General features: G+C 39.2%; 1 protein-coding gene across 2 annotated transcripts in view; it reads left to right on the forward strand.

The window, feature by feature from the left end:
- The first annotated feature begins 1,494 nt into the window (after positions 1 to 1,494).
- Positions 1,495 to 22,394, forward strand: part of cacna2d2a (calcium channel, voltage-dependent, alpha 2/delta subunit 2a) — a 208,094-nt gene continuing 187,194 nt past the window's right edge. The window contains exons 1-2 of one of the 2 annotated variants that reach the window (XM_060868309.1): positions 1,495 to 1,817; positions 18,196 to 18,277. In XM_060868309.1, coding sequence (XP_060724292.1) covers positions 1,702 to 1,817; positions 18,196 to 18,277 — 198 coding nt within the window. In that variant the 5' untranslated portion in view covers positions 1,495 to 1,701. The remainder of the gene's footprint in view (positions 1,818 to 18,195; positions 18,278 to 22,394) is intronic. The other variant, XM_060868310.1, reaches the window with a different exon arrangement.

Below are 22,394 nucleotides of genomic sequence, written 5' to 3' on the forward strand. Positions count from 1 at the left end.
AGAAAGAAAGCGAAAATCAATACTGCCAATCAAGGGCACACAAGAAGCTTTTCTGCCTAAGATGGACTGTGTCATCTGTTCTCTAGTGACCTGCCTACAACCCAGAATGCTTTACCCAGAATAGCTGTGACACATGAAGTGAAGGCAGCAATAAACTGTGGAGTTTTTTGATGGTGGATTTACATTTGTGACAGAAGGTAAACGGAAAGTCCTTTCATTGAGGCATTTCCAAAATTAGAAGGTCAGAATCAAAGAGGTCACAGAGGTTACAAGCACAGAGCTCACAAGGTGGAGCTAGAGCAGGCGGTAAGGAAAGCTACAAGGTTGTGTGTCCATTATTTAAAAGTAACCTCAGATTTGGATTTCGAATAGAATAGACTCACTAATGCATTACATCGTAAGTGCTTTCATAAATGTTAGACAAAAGGCCTAGTCCTTAAAAAAGGGTCTAATATTATTCTATTGAATGTTCAATCTCCCCTTTTCTGCTTTCTTTTATTGTTTTCTTTTCTTTTAAGGCAATGCTTTAAAAAACAGGACATTTAACTATAGCTTTATATACCAAATTCACCTTTGTGTCATTTGTTCATTTTGCCTACATATACCCTATCATATGCTAGATTTATGGCATATGTGTTCTGCCATCATCCTAGTTTGGGAGTGATACACAACGCTTACAGCCAACACAGATATTTTTGGTGTAAGGACGCGTTAAACTTAGACTCAACTACATCACAGACCCCATCATGTGCAGGGGCATACTATTGCGCATGCGCAGCGTACACCACAATGAACGAACGAATGAATGAATGAATCCGGAATCAATCAGTCGATGATTCAATGAATCAATACATCATTTAATCAATGAATTGAAACTCAAAACGGTTACACAAAAAAAGCAAAATATGAAATGTGTATAATAAACAAATGTGTTCTGTTAACTGCAGATTTCATTGTCGAAATTCCCAATTTTATAATTCATTTCATAGCTTTGTAATTCGGTTAGATTTTGTAAGCTCCGACTCACGCGCGCCCCCGTCTGATATACAGGAATAATTGAGAGAATATGTGTGTGAGTGTGTGTGTGTTTGTGTGTGTGTGTGTTAGAGAGAGAGAGAAGGAGAGAGAGAGAGAGAGAGAGAGAGAGAGAGAGAGAGAGAGAGAGAGAGAGAGAGAAGGGAGGGAGAGAGAGATACAGAGAGAGAGGAGTGAGAGAGAGGTATACAGAGAGAGAGAGAGAGAGAGAGAGAGAGAGAGAAGGGAGGGAGAGAGAGAGATACAGAGAGAGAGGAGTGAGAGAGAGAGGGATACAGAGAGAGAGAGAGAGAGAGAGAGAGAGAGAGAGAGATACAGAGAGAGAGGAGTGAGAGAGAGAGGGATACAGAGAGAGAGAGTGTGAGAGAGAGTGTATGAGAGAGAGAGAGAGAGAGAGAGATACAGAGAGAGAGGAGTGAGAGAGAGAGGGATACAGAGAGAGAGAGAGTGTGAGAGAGAGAGAGTGTGTGAGAGAGAGAGAGCGCACTAGTTCAGCGGCAGCCTCGACACATCAGTGTGCTCGACTCTCTTGCTGTGTCTCGGAGCTCCAGTACACACGATCCGACTCCGACAGAAAGGTTTAAAGCGAGTCGGATCTCAGTGCGCCTGCAAACGCGACTCCGCTTTTTCATTTTTTTTCCAGCTGTCTTGAATGTTACACTGAAAATGGCGATCTGCACACAGTCCTCGGGTCTCTTCTGGCTCTTCTCTGTGCACACGGTGTTGATTTTCTGTGTGTCCTGGCCCGGAACGGAGACGCTCCGCTTCCCGCAGCACTACACGTAAGTGAACTCAGTACGCGGTTCTCGGGGGCGGACAGGTGGCTTTAGCGCGTCACCGGCTTAAGCGCGAGACGCTTTTTTAATGTCGCACCGTACGCGACACGGAGGTGTGTGTTTGTGCGAGCGCGCGCCTGTGTGTGTGTGTGTTATGGTAGAATGAATCCCGTGTTCATCTTGGTGCTTGTAGCCTACGACGCGTTCACCATCTCTGGTCATTAACATGGTGTTCATGAGCGACTCACAGGTGGCCGCCGTTACCGAATGACTCGCGCCTTCAATTATTGATCAGAGCGCCGTGTTTTTGCTGACACGTTAGCAAGCGTGGCGATGGAGAGAAAGCACGAAAGCTGCGTTGTGTATCAGCTACTTTTCACACACACACACACACACACACACACACACACACACACACACACACACACACACACACACACACACACACACGCTGTTTGTACACTTTTAACACCAGACTTTCACCTGTCCAAGCCCTTCATGTGTGTCACATCAGGCACTGAGCTTTTTCTAACACAGGGACTGGAGTTACTTTCAGTGCGTTTATTGTAGATTCTGAGATTAGTTTTTCTTTTGTAAAATTCTAGTTTATACAATCACAGCGGTTTACATTGAGATACACCTGAGATATAGTCTAATAAATTAATAATTACATGATTGTATTTTGACTCCTGCACATTGGGTATCTTGTTTTCCTTCAGTATAGATTATATGACTGGTTAAAATTAATATTATTGAGAATATTGCAATGAAACATGACCATGAGCCTGTTTACACGCAGGACCATATATATGAATGTCATTTAAAAGTGAAGAACTGGGACGTACATTGTAAATACGGTAATATGCATTCATATTGACACCCACTGACTTCAGAAATAGACTCTAGGAGAAAGTCAGAAACTGGGTTTAAGTCATTCAGGCTGCTTGGTCTGACTTGTGGAGGTTCTGGCTGTGTGCCAATGTGTTTCTGGGTTCTTACTCAGAGCAAAGCAAAGCAAAGCCGTGTTCAAAATCTAGTCAAGAATTCTGAAAATCTTCACAAATTAGAGATGCACCCATAGCACTGTTTTCCATGTTCGGTGAATACGAATTCAGAATATACTGAATGATGAATGACTCCATTTTAATTACTATTAAAAGATACCAAATGCAGAATCAGGAAATGTCGGGTTTATATTGATTATTGACCTCTTACCTAAAACAGATATAGGATTATATATATATATATGTACAAACAGGTATGAAACAATATAGTATAATACTTTACGATATATTTTGGCATTTTGTACTATAGTGAAAGAACACAATGTATGAATTATATTCCTTTAAGAGAGAGAGGATTTGACCTCATTGTACAAACAACAGGTGTGTGTCTGAGTGGGTGGGAGTGTGTGTTTGTCGTTTTGCTCTACAAGGCCTTCGCAGGGCTCAGATTACGCAGCTGTTTGATAGTTGGATCCCTCTCCCCTTAAACAAAGCTAGTTTCTATTGCCAAGTATGTACATTATTGCTATTAAGGTTGTATTGCGCTATTTTCTGGCAGATGTTGCAAGCACAGTCGTTTGAATCTCTGAACAGCTTTCCTTCTCCTGATCACACTTCTTCTACTTCACTGTTACTCACATTTATAATGTACACACTTGGAATTTGCTCTCCTCATGGTTGGAAGCATATTTATCAAACTCAAATTTATCCACTTTGTCATGTTCATATGTGGAGAAATACCTGATATTCTGATGACCAGCTATTGCTTGAGTGTATCGTAGCCTGCTTGCTAGTTCTAGAAATGTGTCACATTACATAATGACATATTTCCAGCATTATCTACGTAATTCTGTTGGAGTAGCTAGTTTGCTAGTTCTGTTTCTGAATAACCAAGGATATTTCTCTTGAGTTAGCTGTCAGGTTTTTTAATGAGTTCTGTTCGAGGATTTTCCGTTTGGTAATATTGTCAGATTTTGGTGATTTTATATTTTTGTATTTTGTAACAAGAAACAAGCACCATAGCTTAGAATCTCTGTCCTTGCAGTAAAATACTGTATTCATTGTGTAATGTAAGCAATTCCTCACATTATCATTCTAAAAGTCTGCTTATTATTCATTGCTAGTTAGTTAGCTAAAAAAATATATCTTTGTTTTGTGTTAGTTTATTTAGTTTAGTGTAGGAGGTTGTAGCTGGTGCTGTGATATCAGTTCTCAGTTGGTCATCTTTACACTACATTCTTTTCATTCACGTTTCGGTTTTCTTTGCTCTTCTTTCCAAGCTAGAAAAGTAAAGTTTTATGCAGATTAGGGGTGGGATAAAACTCTGTATTGGTCCTAACCCTAACCCTAGGTTCTTAACAGACCTACCTTCTCTAGCCAATCAATAAGATGGAAGGAGACGACGCCACTGATGCGCGACTCTACCGTGTAGTGTTTGAACCTGTCTTGAGTAAGTGAGAATATGGATGATTATGGACAGCAGTATGTAAACTATTTAAATATATATGTCACAGTTAGTTAAAAAAAACAATTGTAATTTGTCTAAAGTGCTTCTCAAATGTTCCAGTTGTTTTTATGCATGTAGGAGCTTCAAAGTGTAGGATGAAGTTAGTTAGCAGAGTACTGAGGTTGTGCTCCCAGAGACTGGCCACAGGCACAGCATACGACAGCCATTAATTTTTAAAAGTTTTAAACTACATGCAGCAAATCATGGAATAAATGTGTTTTAATTAAATTTATAGCATCATTCTACAATGTTTACATCTAATAACCCTAAATCCTTCTGCAGCTTTCATGGGGACATGCAACTCCATAATGATGTTGAGCTATATCTAGCACACAGAGAACAGAGATAAGAGTCTAGAAATAAAGGTTTATTTTGAGTTTTTCTATTGTTTCATTGATTCGGACAAGAAGCCATTGTTATAACATGATTATACTGCGTGCGCTCTTTCTGGCCTTAATATAATACTGCAACAGCCACTGCTTCCATAAAGCTTTATTTAATTCGTTCTTTTTTTTTTTTTTTTTTTTTAAAAATGTAGCAAAAAACTACTGCAATGGGCAGAAACAAAGGTGAAGTGTCATATACTTTTAAAACATTACACAAAAAACTGTATTTCACAAATCAAAAAAGTACATTGTGTATCATCAATAACACTACTGTAATATGGCTGCCCTGATTATTAAGGTTTTGACCAAGACTTTGTTGAAAGCTTTTGTTGTCTTTCCTGTTGTTTTGGAAGCAGTGTCCATTCTTCTTTTTCCACAGGCAGTCTGCCTCCGGAAAATGTCAGATTAATACAGCAGACTTTCATATACACTTAAAAAACTGCAAATCTAACTTTTAATAAAGGTACCACCAGCATACACTTGGCCACGTCCTGATCCGTGCTTGAATGTGTCCGTCTCTGATCCTGCTGCCCCTGGCCTGCTATCTGACTGACCTGTGCTTGTGGACGCAGGATTCTGATAAAAATTTTGGGAAAATACAGAGATAAGAGCAACAATAACACTATGCTAATGATGGTATAATGATGCACTATGATCAAGATCATAAAAATAAAATACTCTTTAGCGTACTAACGGGAAGTTTAACATGATATTACAATAGACATACATATAAGAAGTGTGTTAATCAAATTTTAAATCGAAATTTTCCAAGATAAATTCATATCGATTACAAATAACCATGCGTAATCATCCACTTGCTCAAGACAGGTTCAAGCACTAAACCCCAGAGTCACGCTTTAGTGACGTCATCTACTTCCATCTTATTGACTGGCTATAGAAGGGCTGTCTGTTGAGAACCAGAAGATTAATGGAGACTTTTATTCTGCCCCTAATCTACATAAATCTCTACTTGTGACTTTTGATTTAAATTACGAGCAAAAAATAGAAGAAAGGGCAAACATCAGAGTAAAGTAAGCAAGGGAATTAAAATTAGATTTTAATCTCCTAGTATTTTGTGTACTTTATTATTTATTTATTTATTTTATTTTTTTTTGTTATTTTTACATTTTTTAATCAATCCTATGATTTTTTTTTTTACGGCCTCAATACTATTATTGCCATGGAAAAAGCATCACTTTCTGTAGTATGGAATTGAAATCACTCATAAACTCATACAATGTGTTAAGCATAACCATCATGTGTTAAGCATAACCATTAGTTATGCCCAGTAATCATCTGATTTGTGCCCAAATTCTATCCTTGAAAGAAGTTGAAAGGAATGCTGTAGCAGCACTTTTTGTTTGTTTGTTTGTTTGTTTGTTTTCGACCAGCTGCATTCTGACCGTCGTGTAGCCTCTTGCTTTAGGATTACATGTAAAACATTTTTTGTGTGAGCATAGACAATCTAGGCTAAGCCTGTATCTTGATACAGTAAAGCTCTTCTTTCAGCTCATGAGCTGTGTGTTTTATCCAGACACCAGGTGCTCTGAAATTCCCCTTGCCTCCAAGCTGCCAGTCTCTCTTTATGCTGAAATAGAGATGATGAAACCAAACATCATAGGCTTTAGAGCGTGTCTCCTGCTAGACTTACTGTTATACACAGGCGGTTAGTGTGCTTATAAAGAGCCTTTTTGATACAGTATTGTTATATACAACTGCTTAAACATGATCTATCTATTTATAGTGAACTGGGATAGATACAGCCAGCACCAAAAGTACTGGCACCCACGGTATACCTGGGTAAGAAGGTTATCAGAAAATGCCTTTGTGGCTAATTTGCTGGGTCCAAAATATACAGCTGTGCTAATTAATGGTAAAATGTACAGTAGCTTGGCCAATTTCACCCCAGTCAGGCACTTTTGGCAACCATCCATAAGCATATGTTTGAATCTTTCACCACACTTCTTGACAGAATTGATGTAGTTTTTGTACATTTTTGGCTTTCTGACATGGACTTTATCCAACTTTCTCACTGATGGTTTTAGCTTTTCCTTAAGAATTTGGAGATAATCTTCCTTCGTCAACTTTCATTTGCTTTCTGTAAAGCACCAAACCTACCACCATTGTGTTTCATCTGACTACAGAACTTTCCTCCAAAAGGCTCGTTCTTTGTCCATGTGATCAGCAGCAAGCGTTAGTCCAGCCTTAAAGTTAAGGTGCCGCTGGAGCAAGGGCTTCCTTCTTGCACGCCAACTTCTCAGCCCATGGCAATGTAAAACATGCTTGATTGTGGACACTGACACCTGTTTTCCAGCAGCTTCCAATTCATCACAGACCAGCCATTTGGTGGTTTTTGGTTTCCTACTGCCCATCCTTTTTTTACACAGTTTTTAAGATCTTAAGACCTGAAACTAGTAGAAATGTAGAAATGGTTCTAAATGATTTTCCTGACTTGTTTAAGTCGGTGAGACATTGAAATAACTTTATACATCAACAGAATTTACAGCCTAAGTTGCTGAATGTATATTTTTAACCCAGCAAATTTTGTAAACAAGTAGACAAAGAGAGGCACGGTGGCTTAGTGGTTAGCACGTTTGCCTCACACCTCCAGGGTCGGGGTTCGATTCCTGCCTCCACCTTGTGTGTGTGGAGTTTGCATGTTCTCCCCGTGCCTCGGGGGTTTCCTCCGCGTACTCCGGTTTCGTCCCCCAGTCCAAAGACATGCATGGTAGGTTGATTGGCATCTCTGGAAAATTGTCCCTAGTGTGTGATTGCGTGAGTGACTGAATGAGTGTGTGTGTGCCCTGCGATGGGTTGGCACTCCGTCCAGGGTGTATCCTGCCTTGATGCCCGATGACGCCTGAGATAGGCACAGGCTCCCCATGACCCGAGGTAGTTCGGATAAGCGGTAGACGATGAGTGAATGAATGAATGAAGTAGACAAAGATAGAATTCCATGTTCTTTTCATGTAAACAAAATGGCCTCCTCTCTATTTTATCATCTTAGTCTTTAGGAACAAAAGCCATTTTCATCCTATCACTCATCATTAATAAAAGCACTGCTTTCTGGCACTGTAGTAAGGACACCAAATGTGTACCAAGATTTTGTTTTTTTGAGTAGTACGCAGTTTGGGAAATGGCAACCCTGAGAATATAAATAACCAGTCTGGTTGTTACTGTATTATAGAAGTGTACTGAGCATACATACTTTCTTTTTTGCACATTAACACGGCTTACATTTACCAACTATTGTATAGAAGAAGCAAACCTCTTTCTTTTTATACTACATTCCTGTCTTTAAGCTCCAGCTGAATGAGTGAACAGAGGAAGCAAGTATAAAAATATCAAAATGAGTGACGCAGACATTACATTTCCATACATCCATATGCGCTCGGCCACATACAGAGAAAACCCCCAATTTAGCGTTGAGAATCCGTCGATGTTAAATAACACACACTTCACAGCACACAGCGCTCGGCCTCGTGGGCAGGATTGGTACACATCTAGCTCCAGAGAATATGCTGAAACAGTTTTGCTTAGTATTAAACAAAAAGAGCAGACATACAAAAGGACACACCAGCACACACACATTCACGTGCACTGTGTATTGCTTGGGGTTAGAGGCGTTGTCACTAGCAGTTAGCATCAGTGGAGTGTGTAGCACACTGCTCCTTCTCTCAAGGGTTCTCTCCCTTCACTCCTAGTTGACCTTTTCTTAGCCGTTGCTTCTTAAGTATTGCTGCCTCAGTAAATCTTGTGTTGTTTTCGTGGTGCCTTGCTAGATGTAATAACGTTATTTCCACTTCAAGCTGTTCAACTTGCAAAGTAGGGAAGAAAAACAAAGTCATCATTAGAAAGTGTGTGTCTGACCACGCTTTATGCTATTGCTAAATCTACTTAAACTACACTTTTACAGTTACAGGCCTGTGTTGAGCGACCATTAGTACTGTGCTACTATAGTGAACCTTAAACATTCAGGCAACAGTCTTGACTTAATTAGCAACAAGCTAGCCAGCAAGTAGCCTTCTCAACAAGCTAATCGGCTAATGTTTACATTTACAGCATTTGGTACATGTCCTTATCCAGCGTGACTTCCAGAAGTCTTTATCCTTGAATACATCGATACTGGATCACTAGGTCATGGACAAAGAATACTGTCAGTTTAAAACTCTGTTGGGAGGAAATGTAGTAAAAACAGCACACAAATAACATTTTTAAGCAAATATTAAAGAAAGAGGTAGGTCTTTAGACAATGTTTGAAGACTGCCAGTGATTCAGCTGGTCAGACATCTAGGAGTAGGTCATTCCGCCACCTAGATGGCAGAAAAGAGGAGAGCCTTGTTTGCTAACGTTAGTGGTGATGATTTCTTTCTCAAAACAGTGATAACTATTGACATTGTTGTATATACGTATCTGTATATGAACTGATCTAAAGCTAGTGCTGCTATAACTTATTTAAAAGTAGAGAAGGAGTAATTTATACTTCACAGTGCACACAGCCACGTTCACATTTTGCCAGCACTTTGTAAAATTTTAAACTGTGGAGGTGTCTTTGGTAGAATTTTTTGGAAAAGCTGGGATTATCTTCATTATCACGTTACATCTCCGCCTCAAACGCAGGATAACTCTTACTACTTTTTCTACATTTTCACTCCACTGTTTATCTGTTCACTTTTTTCTACATTAGAAATGTGCCGTAGACTACAGCAGATAGACCTGCAGATAGTCCTTTTTAATTATTAAATGTTTTATTTGTCACATACATGTTTAGACTGTACTGTACATGTAATAATACTAGAACCCGAAATAATATGAAAGGATAATAAAATAAGGGATGAACGTATTCAACAAATAGAATTTCAATACAATTACAATAGCAGTTAGAAATTACTTTTACAGGTGAGAAAGGAAAAGAATGTACTGTATATGGACAGATATGAGAATGTATATATGCAGAAGTATTAGGTGTCTATTGTGAGTAAAGTGAAGATGTGCCGATTTGTGCAACTGTAGTGAAATGAGTGTGCAAAAATTCCTGGTAAATGTATCATGTTGAGTAGGTGAGTCTAGAAAAAAACACAGGTTGTTGGCATTGTCCTGGTTGAGGGTCTGGATGGCCTACAGGAAGAAGCTCTTCTTTATTCTGTCTCTGTTTGCTTTCAAGAAGCAGAAGCACTAACCTGACCACAACATAGAGATGAGCCCATTGTTGGTCCATCACTTGATCTTATCTTAAAGATACATTAAGTTTATCAGTCAATCATCTAGGCTTTTAATATTATGAAACAATAGACAGGGAGTTATGTTTGGAAGTGGAAACATGAGCTCGCTCTTGGCCTTATCCTTTTTCTTCACAAAAAGGTCACAGTAGTTTTCAGTAAAGTCTGGCTGCTGATTGGTTAGCCGGGAATGGAAAAGTGTTGATAATTTGTTATGTGATATATCACAATATCCAACACACTATGATTACCCTGGATACTTGAGCATATCATGTATTCAGTAAGTCATTTCTAATTCCTTAATTCTTTTTATCTAGAGGCCAAAAAATGGAATTTGTGCTTGTTTGTGTTTTTGCGGTTTCCATGTTCAGTGTTGAGTGTCTTTGTCATGTCAAACTCCACATGGAGGTAAATGACTCGTATGAAATTAGACACACTCAGGAATTCAGGAGCAAAATATTTCTAGAGAAGTAAATCGTGATTTCAAACCCCAATTTTTCATAAGCAGCTTGGATTGAAATTGAAGGATTGAAATTGAAGTTGCAATTATCTGCAACCACTAAAATTCTGTATGAGGTTATGTGAACAGAAGTAAAAACACCTCACACAGTGTCCTAATTTTAAGTAAGACCTTTAGCAATAAAAAAAAAAAAAAAAAAAAAAAAAAAAAAGTATTTCTTTATACTGATTGAAAATATCTGATATGTTGATTTCCATTCTGTTGGTGGAATGTAACACCAGTGTACTTGTACAAAGGGTTAAACTTTAAATCATTTCAGGCTCTTTAAGCACTTTTTTTTGAACGTCATTGAAATCATACATTGGATTTTTGGATTATTTATTTTATTCTAATTTCAATTTAATTATTCAAGGTTGGTTTCCATAAATTATGCAGACGCATAAAGGTTTTCTGGGTGACACAGTGGCACAGTAGATCCCACTGCTGGCTCCCAGCTTCGTAGTCTATGTTTTGATCCTGATCTCAGGCTTCTCCCTTTCTGGAGTGTTTTTCACCTCCCAAAAACATGGCAGTAAATTGCCCTGTGTGGATAAGTGTGTGTATGTGTGTGTGTTTGTGTGTGTGTGTGTTTGTGTTTGTGCATTCCTGCCTCAGGCTCTGCGCCCCTAAACCGGGATAATGTGGTTACTGAAGATGAATGAATGATAAAGGTGATAAAGGATTTGGCAGTTATTGTGATATAAAAATGACATTTGGCAGCTATAAGGTGGGGTTCATGTTAAAAGCCCCACGTCTTAGCAGTCTTTGTCTCCAGTTTCACCTCTGTGATTCTTTCTTTTGCTCATCACCCCATCCTTGTCATACAAATTAGGCTGACATTTTAAACTGACATTTATTTTGTGCCGCTGCGTTTGATGACACCAAGGCCGCTCCCAGTGCCGATGCAGGAGATGGAAAAAAGAGAAATTAGAGAAGGCCGCCATAGTCATCACAGTTTGGCTTAGCCAAATGCGATAAACGGTATGAAATTATGCGTGGGCGTTCTGATCTGATGCAGAGTGCTAGTATGAACTGGTGTGTAGACAGTGCTGGAGAGGTCTAATTGTGTTTGTATGTTATTAGCGCTGTCGTAATTGCTTTAATTGTAGTTCATGTGTCCTGTTTCGATGCACTTTCGCTGTGAGGTTTTTAGGAGAATGAGCGCGTATGAATCTGGGTTACATAAGATAATAAGAGAAACACCTAACAATGTCTTAAGCTACGTTGTGGGATGTCGTGGGCTCATTTTTTTTCCGGAAGCAATAGCCTGCAGTCCTTGGAGAAATGAAAGCACACTAATCTGCTTTGTGCTAAGTGCTTCAGGACTACCTATACTGTAGAGCTGTTAAAACCTGGTGATTGGTTTGTCTTTTACTTTCTCTAAATGCACATGTATGCAATTGTAAGGAGAAGAGTGAAAGATGAACTGTATTACATTTTTTGCCATTGCTTTAGGGCACCACATTTATGCTTGGTACACATGGTTGTCTGTAAAGGATCTCCAAAGCAGTTCTGTCATTAAATCCAGCTGAGCAATGCTCACAGTGTTGACCTTCTTATACTGTACGTGTATAGATGTAAAGACATTTGGCAGATCAGGTAATACCTTTTGACTGGATGTATACATCTGTTAGAGCAGCATGATTTAACTGCATTCGAGTCCTCCTGGGAAGTTCAGGAAGTCATAAGTACGGAAACAGAAAGAACTGAGTGGAATACAGTAGGTACCGTCAAAGTACACGTTTTTGGCCGCACAATCTGTATAGCATTAACATACTGCAAACAGTTTTTCCTCACCCCCACCTCTGCCTCGTCAACTCAAGTAATTCTAAGGGTGTAAGAGATTTGGGGACACACTCGCACACACACACACACAGACACACACACACACACACACACACACACACACACAGTGTCACTATCTGCATCTCCAGCCATATTCAAAGTCGAAGTTGTATTAATTATAAAACCTAGTTAGATATCAACACTGTCTGCGTGCTCCGAGCATTCAGCTACATCACTCAAGTTTAATCTCAACTAGAGATTTAGCTCCTGCTCACTCCGTTGTACAACTGTACTATTAAACTATTAGCTTCATTTAAACCAGCGTAACACTTACCAGGAAGTCTGCTGTAAATGTGCCGTGCAGAGCTGGAATTTATTTTTCTCTTTTTTTTTTTGTTTTATATCTACCCTCTTGTTTATGTCAGAGTAAAACAGTTTTATTTTCAAACATATGCCCTGTTCTAGTTTCTATTTTCAAGTGTAGTGCACCGCTCAGTATTTGTATTTTTTTTTAATACACGTTACCTGTTCTATCTGAACAATACATTCATATTCAGTTGCAAACCTGACGAGATGATGTTAGTCATTATGTTCATACATACAGCGACATGTGAGACAGCAACTTTTTTTGACTAAATGTGGGCATGTCCGGCGATGCAACAAAATTAGGGAACGTTTAACTTTATTCAAATATGGAGCAAATTGGCACAGCGACTACCAACAATAGGGCACCGTCTTCATTGATGCTTCTTCTTTATCTCGTATGATATGATGCATATACTGAATACACTGCTGAATTTTATATGACAACGCTTTCCATCCAAAATGTTTCATTTTAGAAGCAAGAAAACTGATTTGGAACGCTTGTTGCGCCACCCACTCCTAAATATTGTTACTACGGCAACCAGTAGTAGGAGCTCCTACTGAAGACTTTATAGTACAGTGACTAGCAATTTTAAAGAGTACCATTCAGTTTGTAGGGCTCCATAATTTAGTTTGTGTTGATGACTTAACGGTGAATCCATTATTATATTATACCTTTTTTTTTTTTTTTTTAACTGTACATGCATTATGAAGTGTGTGTTTGTCAGGGTGTGTGAATTCACAAGACTGATGTTCACCTTCTCCCTGGTCTCTCTCTGTCTGTCAGTCCTCCTGTATGCATCAGCAGAATCTTGGTAGACATCTGATTGTGTTAAGTGCTTTTGGGAGTGTGTGTGTGTGTGTGTGTGTGTGTGTGTGTGTGTGTGTGTGTAGGATGAGATACACTGTGCTGAAGTGAGTACACTTGATGTCGTAATTCCTGTGCTGGCTCCGTTTAGTGCTGCTTAGGGTAGCACTTGTGTCAGCAGTGGACTTTTTTTTTATTGCAAGCAGTCAAGAGAGAGAGGGAGAGAGAGAGAGAGAGAGAGAGAGAGAGAGAGAGAGAGAGAGAGAGAGAGAGAGAGAGAGAATGATTGGGGAACAGGGAAATCTAAAATAGGAGCTTTAGATGCTTGATCGGAGAAGAGAGTGAGAGTAAATGTAGCAGAAACACACACGCAGTTTTTACCATGTTTGTGAGTTGCTTCATTTGGTGTGTATTACTGTAGCTAAATGATCTTATACTTTGACCTTAAAGTAAACTGTTTGGCTGTTTTAGTAATTTATTTATTTATTTTTGTGAAAAACACTTTTCATTTATGGGGACCTGCCAAATGTCCCCACAAGGTCAATACAGTCACATGTTTCTGTTATGCTGTGGATATTTGGTCTTCACCAAATCTGGTGCTAATAACCTATAAAACAGGATGCTATTATGTTGAAAAAATTGTTTTTGGACACACACACACATACACACATACATACACACAAACACACATTCTATAAGTGTGTTCTAAGGCTGCATAGTGTAGATAAGCCTAATTTTCACACTGCAGGTCCTGGTTGTAAATCTCAGACCATTAAGGACTTTTAGATAAAGCTGTTAAAAGGTTCCTGTCACACCGCAACATTACGTTGTTGTCTGCCGACGTCTGATACCTTCAACGTGTGAAAATACCCCATTGACAGTGAATGCATTTCTGTAGATATAGCCTGCAAATAGGAAATGTGCCACTATCACTTAAATTGGCAACACACTGCACACTAGTGTACATCAGCTTAAAATATTACACAATGAAAAGTCAGGCCATTTAAGAACTTCTGGAGTTAAATAACATGATGTAAAACTAAGGTTATTCTTATCAGTCCAATTTTCAGGTTTTGTGCGATATGTATCAACTCTACACAATATGACATTGCCCTGAAATCTTGGTATCTTTACTAAAATATAATCTATTATATTACCAGATCTGCCAAACTGCCAATTAAACTAATTTTAAAACACTTAAAACTCTTCAATATTATTTTTGAAGATTTACTATAAATATTATTTTATTCAATAATACTAGTTTTAATCTGTTGTTAAACTTAAAGGTATTGTATAAGACAGGTTTTAAAGTTTTGTGCAATTTTATCAATTCTACACAACACTGCACTGCCGAGACATTTAGTGACATTTACTCCAAATATATATATTACCAGTACTAGCAAAAATCATAAAGCATTTTAAATAACAACCTCTGCATTTTAACACTAAACATTTTTAAACTCTTTAATATTAACTGCCTGGAAGCTCCACCCCTTTGGGCTTCCCCTTGACCTTGACTCATCCTAGCTTTAAGTCAAGGTAAATAGAGAATATGTTTTTCTTGGCTAACAATAGGCTAATTGGCTAATTGTATTAACATTAATTAGAGATGAGCCGGATACTCGGCTGAAACGAGTATCCGGTACGGATAAAGCACTTCTACGAGTCAATATCTGTGCTCAGATTGAATGAAAATCATCATTGGGTAGCTGATTGTGTCAGCGTTCTGTGATAGGCTAGTCACAGCGCCCCTCCCCTACACACATACAGATGTATTGTGTTGCTGTGTCTCGCTCACTCACTCACAGTCACACACAGAACAGCTCTCTGTCTCTCCCTCAGTCACTCGGGTTCGCGGGTCTTTTCCGTTAACGTTTAGGGTTTCTTCAGCTTTTTACTTCGGGTTGTAACGTTAATAATACGTACTTACTAACCAGTAGAGTTCTGGTAAACGTGGGTTCGTTCAGACGTGGTGCTTGCTTGGTAGAATGCGACTCGCATTGCGTCTCTGCCTGTCGGAGATTTTTTTTCTTTTTTAAACCTTCAGCTGTCTCTAACCAGTAACCAGACACTGAGTGTCTGACACGTTTTTGCTGTATTTCATAAAAACATAAAGGTAGTAAGCTAGTGTTATAAATATTACAAATTAATTATTAAGCTACACACACACTCACACACACACCACACCTGGTGTGGAAATAAAAAAATAAAAAAGAACCAAAAAAATAAAAAAATCACACTGATCATAAAAAAATTAAAAGTTAAAAAAGAAAGTTATGTTGTTCATTACATTTTACTTCATAATTGCACTGCATTGTTTTGTTTTCATTGTTGCAAAACTTGTTCTGTAATATAATTCGTTTGCTATCGTGATCAAAACCATTGATCTGAAGCTCAATCCTGATGCTGTCCTGTAAATATTTTTCTAATCAGCAATAAATATAACAATTCCTGATCAACCCATATCAATTGCATGCTTAAAATAACATACCGGCTAAAGCCCCGCCCATTTCAAGACACGCCCCGCCCACTTCCTGGTTAGGCCCCACCCACTCCGGATACATTCATTCATTCATCTTCTACCGCTTATCCGAACTACCTCGGGTCACGGGGAGCCTGTGCCTATCTCAGGCGTCATCGGGCATCAAGGCAGGATACACCCTGGACGGAGTGCCAACCCATCGCAGGGCACACACACACTCTCATTCACTCACGCAATCGCACACTACGGACAATTTTCCAGAGATGCCAATCAACCTACCATGCATGTCTTTGGACCGGGGGAGGAAACCGGAGTACCCGGAGGAAACCCCCGAGGCACGGGGAGAACATGCAAACTCCACACACACAAGGCAGAGGCGGGAATCGAACCCCCAACCCTGGAGGTGTGAGGCGAACGTGCTAACCACTAAGCCACCGTGCCCCCCCCCACTCCGGATACAGATACAGATAATTCATATGGTTAACAGATACAGATACAGATAATGCTGTACTCGCTCATCCCTAACATTAACATTAGTTAGCCTGTTTTTTTAGGGAAGCTGAACACAAACCAAATGGTAAAAATAATCTGTTTTTGGTTTTCGGTAAAGAGAAAAAAAAAGTGTGGAGATTTCATCCTAAAAAGTCAACGTAGCATCAAATCACTTATAACAAATGCTAACAGTGATGCGTTTAAAAATAATTAAAAGAAGAACGTTAAAATGACTTCTAATTTCAATCTTGTTTAAAGTGAATCGTGTACTTCGTGGTTACGGTTAACTAGGGGAAAAAATGACTGACCTCTTCCAACAAAAAGGGTTGATTCCATACCAGAGGGTTTTGTATCCAGGCTTCCATCAGCACATGGCAGACCTACTCTTTCCCAGCAGTAATATGAGCCATCCAGTCTCTCCATGCTGTAATTCCCCCAATAATCACTGGTGAGTTCAGATCCCGCAATGTGCAGATCAGCTGCCAAGTCACCAGTTACACTGAAAGCTGTCACAGCTAACTAAGGTTTGTGGGAAGTGCAGGTGCTACAAGCAAATGATGACAATTTACCACATACTGTCTCCTAGACCTGGACGTTGAAACAGTTTTTCTGTGTAAAACCATCTCTTTGTCAAATACACTGAATACAGGGACAGCACACGTTCTTTGGCGAGAGAAATATTAAACCAGAAGACTTATTTTAATCCAAAGAAAACAGAATCGGAACCCAGGCCACATGGAGTTCATTTAGTAAACTTGGATATGCTTCATTCTGGTCTGTGTCCTGCAACTCATCTACTGATTTACACAGTTGGGGAAAGAAATAATAACAGTAATAATACTTTTCCTTAATAATGTGTAGGTTTGACTTAAGTCTACAACTTCAACAAGGCAGACTTCAACAAGATAAATTAAAAATAGATTATGAATATTAGATTATTAGATTATGAATCTCCTGAGGGGGGGGCGGTCGCACGTTCGCCTCACACCTCCAGGGTTAGGGGTTCCGCCTTGTGTGTGTGGAGTTTGCATGTTCTCCCCATGCCTTGGGGGTTTCATGTCCAAAGACATGCATGGTAGGTTGATTGGCATCTCTGGAAAATTGTCCGTAGTGTGTGAGTGTGTGAGTGAATGAGAGTGTGTGTGTGTGTGTGCCCTGCGATGGGTTGGCACTCCGTCCAGGGTGCATCCTGCCTTGATGCCCAATGCCCTGAGATAGGCACAGGCTCCCCGTGACCCGAGGTAGTTCGGATAAGCGGTAGAAAATGAGTGAGTGAGTGAGAGTAACTGTCCAGTAATTAAAAAAAATCTAACAGGCGTATACAGGAAACAGAACAAAACATCGGGATGTGGTAGCCTAGTGTTTAAGACGTTGGACTACTGATCGGAAGGTTATGAGTACGAATCCGAGTTCCACCAAGCTGCCACTGCTGGGCCCCTGAGCAAGGCCCTTAACCCTCAACTGTATAAATTGAAATAAAAAAAATGTAATAAAATGTAATGTCACTCTGGATAAGGGGGTCTGCTAAATGCCGTAAAATGTAAAAAATGTAAAACAAACAACATGGATAAATGAGGTGTTCTCTTTTAAAAACACCAAATGTGATGGATTTCTGATGATGAATGTTTAACAACTCTTGACAACTCTTGATGATGAATGTTTAACATCTCCCAACTCTTATTATGTTTCATCCAATGAAATAAAGAGATTTTAGGCATTCAGAGATGTTTGAAGGTGCTGCATCAGTTCACATCAGTTAACTTTGGTTAACTCTCTCTCTCTCTCTCTCTCTCTCTCTCTCTCTCTCTCTCTCTCTCTCTCTCTCTCTCTCTCTCTCAGGATGATGCACTGGGCAAGCTGTATAGAGAAGGAACTGGACAAAGTTCTTCCACAGGTCACAGGAGTCCACCAGTTGAAAGCAGTAAGTCTTACAGCTTGGCTGTTACAGTAATGGATTAGCAATTTATTCTAACGCTGTGTTCACAAATACAGCGACTCACAGTGATAAAGCAACCAGAGATCCTTCATTTTCAATGAGAGCTGACGACTTCTGATTACAAATGAGCAGCGGCGACTGTTAGAGACTAGAGTTGGGCGTGTCCAATGACGCGACAGAACTGAGAAAAGTTTCAGCGCAGCAACTAGCAATGAGAGTAAAGACAGTAAAGCTCGCATAGTGCTGATACATTGCTGAATTTTATATACAATCGCCAAAACTCCGTTAGCATTTTAGTGGCAAGAAAACTAACTTGTTGTCAAGTGGATTGCTAGTTGCACCATCCACTGATAAATATTATTACTATGCCAACCAGTAGTAGTATCGCTTAGTACAGTGACTGGTGACTTGAAATAATCACTGTATTGAACATAGCTTAAGTACTATGAGAACAATCAGCATTTTTTACAGCCTTAACAAATAAGAAAAAGGAAAAAAAAGTAATAATAATACTGCCTCAGAAATTTCATTATCTGTACAGTACGATGCAGTTGCTGTGTGACTTGACTGTTATCCTCCGTGCTTCTGAATGACAGTGACTGAGAATATTAGTCATCGCCTGCCTCCTGAGACTGTTTTTCTGTCTGCACAACTTGATAACATTTTTTTCCTCACACACTCACACTGTATCTCTTTTGAGTCTCTCAGTATGGGAGCCTGATACTCGGCATATGGTTTGGCACCACAGCTTGTGTGTGTGTGTGTGTGTTCACAGCCTTCAAAGGACTTTAGCATTTCCTTTTTGCAGCAGCAGTGTTAATTGCTAACAGTTTTGCATGGCATAGAAATGGCAGCAGATTACGATGACAGTTTTTCTCAGGGCCGTTATCACAGGGCTTGTTATGGTTCACTGCTTCAATTGCGTATGGGATTAATCTGGGATTTTTTAAGCAATATAACAGTCCATGCTGGTTTTGGACCCTTGTAATAGCAGCATGTAAAAGACACCTGGACTCTAATTAAAATTTGGACCAACAACAGAATCTAAGTATATATAATCTAGAATAATATTAATCAAGCCTCAAAAAAATGTGGGTGCTAATTATTCATCTTTAAAGAGCTTCTCTCATTTTAAATCAACCCCAGTTGAGTCACAAAACACTGTTGCTATGACAACATACAACACCTTCACACTTAGAAGCAGTCAACCAGTTTGTCTTAATCATTGTATGTTGGCAATCTAAAGGTTTTTTTGCGGAAAACTTGAACTGTTTTTTTTTAAAACTCCTACCAGTGAAGACATATCGTCGCTGTCAGGTGGAAACCTCGTATCTCCAAAACCGTTATTTTTCAGGAAATTTAAAAAACGCCGTACCTTATCTGCAGTGCACAGGGTTTAGTCCGCGTTGCGTTGCAGTTAGTCTTGCGCTAAATTCCTGTCCTCAGACGAGTACCAGAACTAGCGGGGGTCAAGATTTTTTTTTCTTTGAGCCCAGTGTTTTGAAGACATTTACCTCAGAAGACGTGTTGATTCGTTGCGACTCTTCTTGAGGAGAAATATGCCGCGAAGCTCTCCTGCGGAGTGAGGAAGAGGTGGACAGATGAAGTGTCAAATGGAGTTATGAGATTTGCGCTCAAGCTATTTTCAAGACTTGAATTCATGACTAGATTGGTTAATAACTTGTAAAAATAACAGACCCACGTGGGGACTGACCAATAGCATCGATATGTGAAAAAATATGAAATTGACAAAATTTGGACGTACGAGGTTTCCGCCCGACAGCGACGATATGTAATTACTTTCTGTGAGAGTTGTAATCATGTTTGACACATGGATTGAAAAAGGCTTGGCCTGAATGAGTGTTGTGATGATGTCACAGCGGAAAATCTGCTGTCATTTCTGAATATCGGAAGTTGTTTAAGTGATCGATAAATCCTCAAACGACCGATAATACGTAAAAAAAAAAAAGGTAAAAGAACAAAAAAGTGCATTTAAAAAGTGAAACAGTTTATTTTTCTGAATTTTTTGGTGCAAAGAAAAACGTGATTGTTCCCAATGAGAAAGGCATAAGCTGTATGCCGCTGCGACAACATAAAAGCCCAGTGTGAATAAAATAATAGAAGGAAGTAGGAGGTAAAAACTGAGGCAGTGGCATCATTAGGCTGCATTATTTTAGCGCGTAAGCCCGGAATGTATTGCACAGTGTAATGACTGCGTAGTCCATGCTCTGTGACAGCACTGAATCTTCTCTCCACCTTATATAATCACACAGCACTGTGTGACATGCAATGAAAACAAACTGATACCCAGACTCATGGAATCCAACATCTATCTATCTATCTATCTATCTATCTATCTATCTGTCTGTCTGTCTGTCTGTCTGTCTGTCTGTCTGTCCGTCCATCCATCCATCCATCCATCCATCCATCTATCTATCTATCTATCTATCTATCTATCTATCTATCTATCTATCTATCTACCTACCTATCTACCTATCTACATATCTACCTATCTGTCTGCCTGTCTGTCTGTCTGTCTACGCCACTGCCGCTTGCAGCCGCTCAGCTCCAGGCGTCACCTAAAACTGCCCCGATATTTTGCACATGCGCGGTATTGGTGCGGCTTTAGGTGACGTCTCTCAGCTCCCGGTTAACCTCTCGTCCATGGAAAGTCACAAAAAACCCGAGAGAAATACACCACAGTAAATAAAATGGAAATAATTTAATGTTCATTGGGCGGCCCGGTACCATTTGATCCACGGACCGCAGCCCAGGGGTTGTTGACCACTGCTTTAAATAAATCACAAATTAATAAAAAAGAATGAATCTACAAATACACGGCTCTGTAGGTATTTACAGACCGAAAGTGAAATCTCTGTTCAGTCCAAATGTACAATAAATATGAACTGTCTGTGCATATTATTATCATGTACATGTATATTATGTGGTTAGCAAAAATTCAGAAATGCGTAACTTTGGAACTGCTCGATTGAAATAGATGGAAAATGAAAATTCCAAAAATGTATTGTGTTGATGTGCTGTTTATTTTGATGCCTGAGTGATAAACAACTTATTTCACTTGGTTTTTATTTTTTGATTTTTCCTGCATATGTAGAAAGAAGTTATATTTAAAGCTCAATACTTAAAAGTTGAGTTTGGTTTCATTCAACAGGAAACCACTGAATACCAAAAATATCAGATAATCAATATGATCTTGGTGAAAGCGTAGAGACATCAGATTATACAGTGATGTTTACTGTTATCATTGGAATTTAAAACTATACTGTAATAGAACTCTTCGGGCGCAACTAAAAATAAGAAGGATATTTTGTGTCCTATATTTGGCCTACAGATGCTAATCAGATGTGAGCAGAATAAGTGAAGTACTTCTGAATGTTTGTTTCAAAGAAAAAGAGAAGACACAGAGATAATAAGAACAAAATAAGACCAATGTTTGTGTCATGATTGAAGAAGCCTGGCTCTACACAATGACACAGCATGAGCGAGTAATTGAGGCCTCACTATGAATGGCAAGGGTCTTGCGCAAGACTAAGAAACCTTCTCAGAAAATGTGATGAAATAATGAATGTGTGTGAACGAAGACTATTCAAGGATGAAATTACATATAGAATAAATCAGTACAGATTCTTCTACTACAAACCCTGCTTGCTGAAGATGGTTTGAATTGAACCCTTGTGCGTTTTCACTCCCCGGTTCATTTAGGCAGGTAAGAAAACAGCAAAAATACAGCAAAGAAACACCAAAAAACAGCTCACAAGCATCTGAACAAGGACGTCTCAACTTTCAATCCAAACTCTAGCGAACATGTTGTGTATCTTTACCAGGGTTCCCACGCGTCCTGGAAAACCTGGAAATCCTGGAAAATTGATGACCAATGTTCCAGTCCTGGAAAACACATGGAAAATGAGAGAAAACATAAATTGTCCTGGAAAAAATCTTGTTGTCCTGGAAAATTATTATTTTTAAATATTCTTGATCATTTAAAGAACAGTTTACTACTGGTCGAAACAATTAACGTTAGTAACAGAAAGCGCTCTGTTCAGGGACGCTGAGTTTTGACGGGTTTTTTGTTATGCTGTTT

The sequence above is a fragment of the Tachysurus vachellii genome, chromosome 4, assembly GCF_030014155.1.
Source record: "Tachysurus vachellii isolate PV-2020 chromosome 4, HZAU_Pvac_v1, whole genome shotgun sequence".
Lineage (NCBI taxonomy): Eukaryota > Metazoa > Chordata > Actinopteri > Siluriformes > Bagridae > Tachysurus > Tachysurus vachellii.